A 12,218-nucleotide genomic window follows, 5' to 3' on the forward strand; every position below is an offset into this window, starting at 1 on the left:
TCCAGAAGAAGGAGAAGTATTCTCGGGGAAGTTTCTCACATAAAGATGTTCTGTACTTTAACTCCACTCTGTTACTCCTGCCTTTTAAACAGTCACATGTGACTCGCAGTCTCTGAGCAGCTGAGGATTTGAAGTGATGTATTAATTGTTTCACTTGTGTAGATAATTCGGCGTAACAGCATCAAAGTCGATTTTAAAGACCTGCCAACTGTCTGATCTACCTGCTTTCTGTTGCAGCAACAGTAGTACGAGCTGGAACACAACCAAGTGAAGCATGTAATAATTTCAGAGTCAGAACAATGCTCCATATGCTCATTTTCCAATGAAGCCGAGGTCGTCTTATTTGCATGTACAGTCACTATTTTTAACAGAAGTGCATTTTCTCACTCAGTGTTGTGCTGTGAATTGGCATTGTTAAAAAGAATAGGCAATAATAAAGGACTTAATTGATACTCATTTCAAAGAGACGCCTGTTGAAAGAACTTCTTAAGTTTAATCACCACCATTCAAGAGTCGTAATGAGGGAATTATAAAGAGCGAATTAACAAAAGCACACAATTATAGCTTACTCCAAGGAAGTATTTGAATTCATTTGAGTTTTTTCTTATTTTTTTCCCTCTTATGCAGGTTACCTGTCAAAGCACGAGCATACTACTCTCCCACACATCCAGCAGAAATCTGCTGCTTCCACTGCCTTTGTCGAACCAAACTCTGAGAACAAAAACATGTCAGTGTGAAAGGGAAAGAGAGAGCAGGAGAGAGGAGAAGAAAAAAAAAAGCACAGTAGATTTTTATTGATTGAAAATAATGTTGCAGATCTCATTACAGTGAAATGTGAAATGAGTTCAGCAAAGTGATGTTTTCAGACGTGCTACGAGCCAGAAACAACAAAGTCAGAGTATGTTGGCAGGAGCTTTCCCTTTCTTTTTTTGAACCACTCCTGCCAGTTGGATCGCGGTTGCAGACGGGTGGGGAGAAGTTGGACTGTAACCTGAGTTAACATGTCAGTCAAATATAATAACTTACATCAATGAGGTTGTGTGAACTTTCCCCTAACAGCAAAGTACAAACGTTGGTTGTGATGATGGATGGAAGGCAAATACTAGATATCTCTAGTGCTGTACAAACAGTGCGTTGAAAGTTCTGTGTATACCCTTAGCAAAGTGGTACTACTCATAATTTAGCACTTGGGATCATTACAGTATGTCTCCTCAGGGCTTGGTTCAATAAAATATGAAAAGTTAAAACATCTACTAGTTTTCATATTCAAAGAAAGACCACGAGAATTCGAAATGAGTGCATACAGTAAGTCTTGTAAAAATAGTACATATCCTGTGAATCAAACTAATCATGTGTTAAAACAACATGCTAGCCACTCTGTGATGCTAAATGTGGGCACAACACTACAAGCTACTAATCTAAGCGCGCTAACAAGCTCTTAACGCCAGCTCTACTGTGTTACTGTGAGAAAGAGCATCATTAACTGTGTTAACCAATGTAGCATTGGCATGCTAATGTTCACTTGTTAACGTCTAGCAAAAAATCAGTAAAAGCTAAAGAGCTAATGGGGGTATTATTAGTTTGCCTGTATTAATAGCATGACACTCTCTCTATAAAACTTCTTGAGACATTTTATAAAGGACCAGGAAGGTAACTCCAACAACTGGCTGTGTTTGCTAGCATGACCCAGTATGGCTTTTTATGGTTTAGTATGAATTTCTAGCATTGTGTACACTCACAGGTGTAGTGTGTAGAATTTAGAGGTAGTAAGCACAACAGACTTGTTTTTTTAATGGATAAATTATTCTATAATTACCTGAGTGGTCTGCTTCCCTAGAGGCCATAATCCCACACCACCCTGTGTGATTTTGTATTTAGCACGTAGCCACAAAAAATGCTACGGTGGGTTGAGTGGTTGTTTCAAGTTAAAGAATTTATATCGATAGACATTGAGGTAAAAACTTGACAAATTAAGTTTCAAGCTCCCGTCAGTGATAACAGCAGTGAGCAGAGGGAGTGTTTCAAACTGTAATCTGGCCGCTAGTTCATGCTAAGTATTCCCATTTCTGTACATAAAACCAGTAAATAAAATTAAATAAAAAAACAATGTTTGAAATTGTGATAGATTTTTGTCCCACTTCAAAGTTTTATGTTATCCACACTGTTTGAAAAATAAATAAAAAGAACCTAACTTGAAAGTGATCATGTTGCTAACAGCTGGTTAGCATACTCTGAGACTCCTCTGTATTGGTCTATTGTTGAGCTTACTATTTGTGTCTTCATTGAAATGTCCAAACAGTATTTGTTGGGGTTTCTGTAGGTAGCCAATATTGTCAAGACATTTCAGTCTTTACAAAGATGCTAAACACGTCAGAAAGATGCTAAGACAACATGTTAACATGGCTTAGAATCTGTGACGAGTTGCTGGTAATGTGATTCATTAAGGAAGCTACTTGAGTATTATTATTCTTTTATTAGTCTTAGTTAAAATGAATGTTTTACAGCATTTATACTATTAAAAAGTAATCTTTGTAGAGACTGTGAGATGACTTTACAGCTGTGGTCTACGATCTGAAACCCAGTTTGGCTGATGAGACACATTTGAAAAATGCAGCCTCACTCACCCCTCCCCTCCGTGTTCCAAGATCCCGCCCCCCAGCTCATATCGCCCTTCTTTGCCTCCTAACAACACGCCCCCCTCCGACAGAGCAGGCTGACAGAAAATGTAACAAACAAGACAGTCATCCTCCTTGTAACACACAGTGGTAGCTTTTTCAATTGGACCGGTGCGATCAAAACCATGAATTAGCCGGTGAAGTAGGTCTGACGTAGCCACTGTTGGCCAACTGTGGGCGAGGCTTTACCTTTCTGGGCGTGTCTTCACCAGCTCAGTTTACACTGCTAAAGATGTGTGGCTAACTTATGCTAAAATCTATTGACAGAGCCGACCCGTTCCGACCAGCAGCGTTCAGTTATTAGCCAGTATAGGCACAGACAAACCAGAGTTATTGAGCTGACATCTCCCACTGAGGTAAACAAAGTCATTACCTGTACCTGCTCTTCAGTCCCAAATCCCTCTGCAGCTTTTTCCACGGTCGTACATTTCTCCAATATTCAGTCTCTGTTGGCACCTGTATCGCTCATAATTCTGCCTTGCTTCACCCTTTTCCTTGAAACTTTTTCGTTTTCTTCCCTTCCCTGTGGAGGGTAACAGTAACAGCTTCCTGGTTTTGGTCTTCTCTGGCTCCATGATGCTTCGGTAGCTGAGCAGCTAGCTGACGTGAGAGGGGTAGTGGGGAAGGACGAGGTGGGACCATGGGCAGTGTGGTGTGGAGCTGGGGGGACAGGGGATTTGATGGACTAACGCACAAATCCGAAATGAGGGAAACAACGGTTCAGATTGGTGAATTATTAAGCTGTTTTGCAGCTGCTGTACTGAATGGATTTTTTTGTTCTTTTTGGTTTTTATATTGCGTAGATCGGACCATCAGGTTATGACGGCCTCAAAACGGTGTTAACAATGATTACCTAGCTTCAAATCGTAGACCATAGCTTTAACTTCTAAACTGTTCCAAACTCCAAAAAAAGTAAAATGAGTAGGAACCAAATGAAAAACAGAAAAGAATCTGCAGAAGTAATGGTTCAGTATGATAAAGTTCCTTGTCCTGAACTAAAACTATAAGATTTACACCCTGAACTGTTAATTTACACAGAATTAAAATGAGTTGAAGAGATTCAGACACCTCCAAGTGTAGCTTAATTAAAAAGAAACAAGCATCAGCCTGTGTGAAAAGTTTCTTTATTTTTGTTTTTCTCAACAGACCTGTCTCCTCCCTTAAGTTACACACTGCAGTGTGTAACCATTTGTTTAACTAAGCCAGACATATTTACACACATTTATCATTTATTTTGGGGTCTAATGAACTGCAAAACCTGTTTCAAGCAAGTGCAAGAGTTTCTTGTTTAAATGCATCCGGTTTTATAGCTGCAAAAGTGTTTCCCAGTTAAGCACGACCACATCTAACGACTCGGGTTTTCTAACCGTGGAATCACCGACAAACTGTAATTTATTGTTCACACATTTTCCACTGCGGTTAATCTTTTCAAGAGGGAGGAGGACTCTCAAGCTTCGTCTGTGGCATTAATTAAGTAAAGTCGTTATGCTGCTAATTAGCAGATCCTAAAAGGATTCTTGTCTCATTGTAATTTATTATCAGAGCTACAATCACCTGCTTCCTTTAAAGAGAAATGTGTCATTATGAAAACACAGTCTATCTCTTGATCTGATCCATCTTCAGCATCTGACCTGTAATGCAATCACATTCTGCTTTGTAAAGAATGGTTTTTGAAATACGGTGTGATGGAGTTGTTAGGGTATCACAGTAATTTACCCAACATCATGTGCTGAGCATATGCTAAGCTGCGGGTTGTGTATCTTTCGCCCTGTAGAACAAGGACAAAAATGAATGAATTAATAAATTAATAAGGGTGTCATATCTGCCGCCCAGATATTCTGTGAGCCGTTGTTAGATTAGCAGGGAGCCTCATTAAACAACTTTTTTGTAGTTTTTTTTTTATCCCATGTTCTCCTTAAACTCCAACCTTTTTCTCTCAATAAGAGGTCTGTCAGCCTCCTCGTGTTCCTTTTATCCGCATGTCAGTCTTTTGTCTCCTGCACCTTTTTGAAGGTTCACGGCGGCACCAGAGCCCTCGGATTGTTTGAAGATCGTGTGTGTGTGGTTTGGATTGTTCTGACATAAGTTGCTGATTTAATGTCACTCTACACCTCCAGACTTTGTCATCTGGCAGATTTTTGTTTCTTTTTTTTCTCCCCCACTCCTCTCCTTTAAACTGGAAGTCCCTTTGAAGTGCATATGCTACTGATAATTGAAGCAATATAATTCACTGAAAATAATACAGAGACCCTCATTTAATGGTTTCCGTTTTGAACTGAAAGTACTCGCTGTAACTGTTGTTGCGTTGTTTTTAATTTATCAGAGTACTCGCCTAAAGCGTTGAGACATGTGAAGAATTTTCTTGTTTAATCATCTGTTGCTTTCTGACCATTTGGTTGATCCACTGCAGAACTTTAATTCAAGGGCATGAATGTTCAGAGTTTTTTACCTGTATAGAACAGTTAGTGATGTAATTTCCTGTTACTTTTAAATGTCATTTATTATTTTGATATGATGAACGGTGAAAATTTCTAGGTGAAAAAACATTCCCTTTTCTGCTGTTTGTGTAGATAGATAGATAGATAGATAGATAGATAGATAGATAGATAGATAGATAGATAGATAGATAGATAGATAGATAGATAGATAGATAGATAGATAGATAGATAGATTGGCAGGAAGGTTGGAGGAAAGGAAGGAAGGTGATGTTAGCATTATAGTTTAGGTAGGCTAAGTAGGAAGGAGGGTCAGGTAGGTATGAAAAGTAGTAACAGGATAAGTAGGGTCGGTAGGAAGTTATAAGTTAAGTCAGTAGGTCAGTTATGTAAGGATGGTAGGAAGAAAGGTAATTGATAGGGTAGGGTGGTAGGGGAGGTAGGTAGTAATAGGTTATGTAAAGGAGGTAGGGTAGACAGGTAGTTATAAATTAGGTCAGTAGGTTGATTATGTAAGTGCGGTAGGAAGAAAGGTAATTATGATAGGAAGGGTATGTAGGGAAGTAGGAAAAAGGGAGGTTTAGTTTGGATAGGAAAGGTAGGTAGGAATGAGTAGGCAGGAAAGCTAGGTGGAATAAATGAGGTTTAGGTAGGGGAGGTAGGTAGTAATAGGTTATGTAAAGGAGGTAGGGTAGACAGGTAGTTATAAATTAGGTCAGTAGGTTGATTATGTAAGTGCGGTAGGAAGAAAGGTAATTATGATAGGAAGGGTATGTAGGGAAGTAGGAAAAAGGGAGGTTTAGTTTGGATAGGAAAGGTAGGTAGGAATGAGTAGGCAGGAAAGCTAGGTGGAATAAATGAGGTTTAGGTAGGGGAGGTAGGTAGTAATAGGTTATGTAGAGGAGGTAGGGTAGGCAGGTAGTTGTGGGTTAGGTCAGTAGGTAGGTTTTGTAAGGTGGGTAGGAAGGGACGTAGTTATGATAGGTAGGAAGGGAGGTAGGAATGAAAATAGGTTAGGCAGGGAATGCAGGCAGTCATACAGTAGATAGGGTAGGGTGTGTAGTTTGTGAGGTAGGTTAGGGTATTTGGTTATATGACAGGTAGGGTAGGTAGTTTATGATAGGACAGGTAGGTAGTTACAGGTTGGGTAGGGAGGAGTGTGGGTTAGGTAGGGCAAGTAAGTAGTTAAAGGTTAGGCAGGGCAGGTAGATAAGAAACAAATTAATTTACCTTAAAATGTCGATTAGTTTCAGAGACTAGAGACATACCAGCAGCTCCCCTGAGGCTGTTTGGAGCTAAATCCAATGCCAATCATGCTAACATGCTACAGTTGATAACAGTTGTGCCTGTTTTTAGCATGTCAGAGTTCAAAAAATTTCAAAGTAAAGGCTACCGAGTGTTTGTGCTCCTTTAAGGAACTTCCTGCTTTGGCGCCCCCTCTGGATAAAGTTGTTGTAGTGATATTTATACTTCCTTTTTCTGCCACATGCAAAAGTTGTTTTATTTCTGACAAAATTCTTACCCTGCTGAAATGTGTCGCTGTCTGCAAACAGATTAGCCATTTTATTGACACTCCAGCACATAATCTGTTCAACAAGTCATATGCCAAAGATATGATGCTATTCAGTGTGATGTGAAGTTATGAACTATGTCACAATCAGAACAAAGCCTTGACTGAACTCATTTTCGAATACAAATTGGTTATGGTAATGGAGTTTTGAAACCCTGGTGTTTCACTTTAATTAAGATCCTTCTTGTGTCTTGATAACAGGTGAGAATGTGACCATGTTCCCTGTTCTGGACATTGACCAGAATGACATCGTGGATACCAATGGAGCAGGAGATGCCTTTGTGGGAGGTACAGAAAATGAAAACCATCTTCCACACTGCTTGATTCCTGTGTACATCTCCAATTAACCTTTGATAGTGGCCAACTATGTACCACAGTATCACCTCCAGATTATATGAGTGTGACATTTAGCCCGCTGTTTTTACCTCGTGTGAGCTTATCAAAGCCCTGCATGAAACTGTCTGCATTTGGGTCCATGTTGAGAATGAAATATGTTTTCTCTTTTTCTAGAAACCATCAACATAACGCTAACACTGCTGCTTCAAAAGATAGGAATAGCTACAGGTTGACCTCTGCTCTTCTGTTTTCCCAGGATTCCTCTCTGCGTTGGTCCAAGAGCAAATACTGGAGGAGTGTATCCGTGCTGGGCACTATGCCGCAAACGTCATCATCAGACGAGTTGGATGCACCTTCCCGGAGAAGCCAGAGTTTCAGTGATGCATTCGACTATGCATATTTTTCCACAAGATACTTGTTAATGTATGCTTCAGGAATTTATGTACATTTTCTATTTGCAGTAACCAAGTACAAGGGACTTAATGGTGCAGCTTGACTATTTAATCAAGCTTAAAATTAAGCAGATGTTTTAATATATTTCAATCTTGATACAACAATGGATTATTGGGATAACACTCTTTTTGTGCCAGCAGTGTGCATCTTGAGTGTCATAAAGAAAGCATAATGTGTCAAAATGTATCACCATGTGTAAAATCTTCTCCATCATTGGTCCTTGTGTTTTCTATGTTTCTACTCAGGACCTTCACGACAGAGCTCAGCACTCCTCATTGCTCTTAAACTTTTCTAAAAGTAGTTTAAAATAGATTTTTGTGTGTGTGTGTGTGTGTTTCTGTTGTTGTGCAAAGCAATACTAATTTAGGTTACACTGATGGACCAGGGGTGGAGAAGTACATTATACCGCAGGATGAATTTAAAAAGTTTGTTTCTTGCTCTGAAGTGAAGGACGGCAAGCTGTGGTCAGCTTCGATTTGCAGAAGTTACAATCGATTTTAACGGTGACCCAGAGTCACGGACAAAAAACTTCCATAGCAACTTTTCAAAACATTCCAACTGCACAATCCATTTCACTGCTTACCATTAGTATCATCCAACCAATTACCCCTCCGCTAACAAACTGCTTATTACACTTCTTCTACTGGCGCTGCGGAGCTACGACCAGGCGTTTATTTGAAAAAGAAGCGGTTGTTTCTGGAATTTAACAATATGTGCTGTCCTCCACAAAGCGCGAGGCTACAAACTTTTTTACAACAGCCTTTAAAGCCTGCAGGCACTTTGTGTTGTGATACTTTATGCTAAGAAAAAGTATATTTTCAGCTGAGTGCTCCTTTAATATTCAGCTGGGATTCTGTGGAAATAAGGGATGAGGCTCTGTGACAGGTTGCCCATGAGATTTTCAGAAGTGATAAGTTTTTCCTCTGGAAGTTCTGGGACTAATCTTTTTGTTGTTACACAAATAAAAAGGACATGAACACAACTAACCTTATTGATCCTAGCAAAACTGATTCCACATTCAAGATTTGTTTTTTCTCCATTAGTTGAAGTTTCTTTAAATGCAAGCAGAAGCACAGAGGGTTTGTATATTCCTCATTATTTAATCAGCCAGAGGCTCTCTCATGCTAATCACTTTTGGACAGCTCTCTGTTATAGAGGGGGCTTTTGGGAGGAGGGGGCTGGGAGGCGAAGAGACCAGTACCAGCCTGGTGTCCTGGCTCCGCTCAGTCACCCCCACTCATGCCTAACTGGACTCTCGGGGAGTGGAGCTCCACTGCAGGGCTGCAGGAGATCATTTTTCTCAGTTAAGGGATTAGTGGTTGCTCTTCTCTACGATCATTAGTGAGACCTGAAAATTAGGCTGATCCTTCGTAACCAGCTGTGCTGTCGCTGGGGGTTGGAGACGAGGATCAGAGGGAGGCCCCCCTATCCCGAACCCTCCCTCTCTCCTCGCTCCTGCCCCCACCCCGCCTCCTCTCTTCCTAACTGTGGGCCAGCAGAAGTGTTGGGCAGTGTCTCAAGTGTTTTCTAGAAAACAATTGAACGCTCATCTGTTCAACGAAAGAGCTGTGATTGAGAATAACATTTTAGTTCCCCTAGAACAACCTGTTACATCATATTTTCGGTCATTTTCTCTGAATCCAGTTTCTACTCTCGCTACACAAGAGCTCTGTTTCCTCTAATGAGGCGTAGTTTATGCATTTATGCTAATCGGGGGCGTCTAGGTGAAAACATTCTCCAGCCAAAATGTTATTAACAACTTTGAGACACTTTTTTTTTTCATCAGCATTTTTTAAGGTTTCACACAGATGCGCTTTGAAAAGGACCACATTTCTGATTGGGCAAGATCACACTCCATGGCAGCTGGTTCATTTGCCTCTCAAGATGACAGATGGCAAAACACAAACACAAAAAGAGGGAGCCATGATCAAGTAATGAGAATGCCTGCCACAATAAGGAAACTACTTTTCTAAATGTACTTTTCTGGTAAACTTTTGCTTGGCTTGATGAATGCGGGAGGTGGAAAAACAAACACTCAATCTGTGCATTTAATTAACTCTTTGTGACACTTTACTCTGTTTTTAAAGCAACTGAGCCCTAGGCGTCTTTAAAATATTTAATGCTGGTGTTATTGTGCTGCAGAAATCCACAAAATCTCTTATAATGTACTGTTTGGAGTCAAATCTGCTGTTAAAAACTTTGAGGTGAGGCCGAGCTGGTGAAAACTTGACTTTGTGATATCCGCCTTTCAAAGTGAGGATGTATTTCTCTGAATGCAGCTTAACTGGGGCCCTGGCCAGTGTTTTGCCCCGCAGATGGGCAGCAGTGTTTGTGAACACCAGTGTGGCAGTTGGCAGGGATTGAAGAGGGGGGATGGGCAGATTGCAATGGCACATGCTCCAATTCAAATTATCCCTGGACCCATGCAGCAGTGGAGGACCTGCTGGGGCCCAGGGTGGCATTCATTATAACCAGACCCAGGCAGGTTTTGGTCAGACACCAGCCGTAACCACATCAAATCCTAACAACCTTTTTATTCTCATTTCACCTGCTCATGCAAAAAAATGTGCAACAGTACCTCGCACGTTTTATCTAAACGCATTTTCCGGTAATTTCCTGTTGCTAAATTGCAATAAATGTCAAGGATTGACTGGTAACAAGATGCTGAATGATATAAACACTGTAAACGGGGAAAAAAAGGCATCCAGGTAAATTGAAACATCAATGAGAGTATCTGATGAACATAATGACAAAATGACAAGACTATTAACATGTGAATTAAAATGAAGGCAAATCAAATTACTCATCAAAGGTGTCTATTTTATGGGGGTTAAATGTTTTTATTTGAGGTCTCCATAATGCAGCGTGTACAGTGTGAGCATGTGTTTATAATCTGATGGGAAGTTAGCAATTATCTCTCTAATTACATCTGTATTACTGCATGAAAAATGAGCTTTCTGGCATTTCTAATGCTGCTAAAGGAGTTAAGAGAGGGGAGAGAGCACAAATCTAAAGACTGAAAATTTAATGATCTACATTATTGCTAACAACTATTGCTCTTCCTTGGGCATGGGGAAGTTAATTAGCAGATTATGGTGTTAGTGTATAATATCCCCTTACTGCCCTGGGTAATATTGGCCAACACGAGGAAGAGCTCATTTCAAAATATAAGTGTGGATTTATGTGTTTATGTCAAAATCAATCATGTTTGAGCGTATATCTGGTGCACATCAATGGAAGTTAAAAATGCCCACAGGGAATACATGTTAATAGGGGTGTTATGGCATAAAAGTGTTATGAGACTGATCTACAAATACTCTGAAGTGTAAAAATGTTCCTCCTGGCTCATCACTGGACATGTTGATGGAGGGGGGGAGTGAAATTGACAATATCATTGTAGGAGCGCACTAAAGGGGCGACGGTCCGCTCCACTACACTGAAGTAGGGATGTCTACAGTGGAAGAAGAAGAAGGGGGAGGGTACCACTTTGTCACAGGCTGCTATGTAGATTAACCTTTCAATTAGTTGTTATCAGGTCCTCTCCATGTCTCGGCGCAAGCTTTCCAGCCTTCGTTTTCAGAGATCAAATCCCACGAAATCGCTTCTTGGATATGTCGCTGCACATTTATCCTTCGACGTTTCCCCGATAATGAAGAGGAGTATCCGAGGGGGGGAAAACTTGAAGAGGTAAACTACCAGCAAATATTTACGGTAGCCTGTGTGCCCTCGTTTTTCAGCCTTCTTGTAATATGTTCATCCTTGCATGAAACTTGCTTCGTTAATTTGTTGTGTCTTCTCGCCCACGGAGGCGACACATTACATAGGTATGGTGTGTTTGTGTAACGTGAGAAAACGGCGTGAAAACCCAAGGAGGCTGTGTATCATTTCCTTAATAAAATATGGAAAACGAGAGCGGAGAAATGGAGAGCTAAAGAAACTGGCGATACATAATTGAGAAGCGGCGGTGAAGGAGCTACTCTTCTTTAGCTGCCGTGTTAACTTGTATTCCCCGCTGGACATGTCTTTTCTCTCCGGGGCTCACTATTTCCCCTCATTGGAGATATTTGATAGTTAATGGTGATAAAAGAGGTCATGCCATCATTGCACAGCGCGACACAAGACGTTTATAATTTCGCAGGCAGACGTTGAGCGAGCGGAAAACCTACTTTTTTTAACCACAGCATCTCATTTATTTAACGTCACATAGTTTAAATGTTAAATATCAGGAGAATTACAGCTCCTCTCGGGGAAATAATGAAAAGGGAGGAAGATAAAGAGGGGGGAAAGGCGATAGCTTAGACACATTTAGCCTGCAGGAGTCTTGAATTATATGCTTCTTAGACTTGATATGAAAAAAAAATGTAATGTGTTCCACTTTAAGTCAGCGGTAGAGCCTTTGCGGGTTTTATGCAAAGAAATGATAGATTTAACAAACAGCCAATTAAAGTCTAAAATGTTCCAAATCACTTTCAAGTGTAACCAACTGTTTCAAGGAGGAATCTAAGTAAAGGTGGCCCGGTGTTAAACGCTATGAAAATGAGCTTTAATATGACTACATTGAATCGTTACTCAGCCAGTTTATGACTGTTTTAGTGCATTAATAAGTTAATTACACTCTGTCGCTGTGTTCAGGGATGTTAGTTTAGATATTACGAGTGTTGGAGGTAAATGATATCAATTCATTACTGAAGGCACCTTAAGAGGCGGGTCAATTGAGTGAAGTGACAGATCATACAGCCAGTGCCGTGC

General features: G+C 40.4%; 2 protein-coding genes across 4 annotated transcripts in view; both read left to right on the forward strand.

Moving 5' to 3' along the window:
- adkb (adenosine kinase b) overlaps nucleotides 1-10,322 on the forward strand; it is a 173,325-nt gene extending 163,003 nt beyond the window's left edge. Inside the window, exons 10-11 of one of the 2 annotated variants that reach the window (XM_074662948.1) lie at nucleotides 6,882-6,968; nucleotides 7,273-10,317. In XM_074662948.1, the coding sequence (XP_074519049.1) occupies nucleotides 6,882-6,968; nucleotides 7,273-7,397 (212 nt within the window). In that variant the 3' untranslated portion in view covers nucleotides 7,398-10,317. Of the gene's footprint in view, nucleotides 1-6,881; nucleotides 6,969-7,272 lie in introns of both variants that reach the window. The other variant, XM_074662949.1, reaches the window with a different exon arrangement.
- A 136-nt stretch (nucleotides 10,323-10,458) lies between these two features.
- kat6b (K(lysine) acetyltransferase 6B) overlaps nucleotides 10,459-12,218 on the forward strand; it is a 29,955-nt gene continuing 28,195 nt past the window's right edge. For both annotated transcript variants that reach the window (XM_074662945.1, XM_074662947.1), the window contains exon 1: nucleotides 10,459-11,156. The gene's annotated coding sequence lies outside the window, so the exon portion shown is untranslated. The remainder of the gene's footprint in view (nucleotides 11,157-12,218) is intronic.

Source organism: Halichoeres trimaculatus, unplaced genomic scaffold, assembly GCF_033239565.1.
Source record: "Halichoeres trimaculatus isolate MK-OKI-2021-1 unplaced genomic scaffold, fHalTri1.1 fHalTri1_scaffold_23, whole genome shotgun sequence".
NCBI classification, from domain to species: Eukaryota; Metazoa; Chordata; class Actinopteri; order Labriformes; family Labridae; genus Halichoeres; species Halichoeres trimaculatus.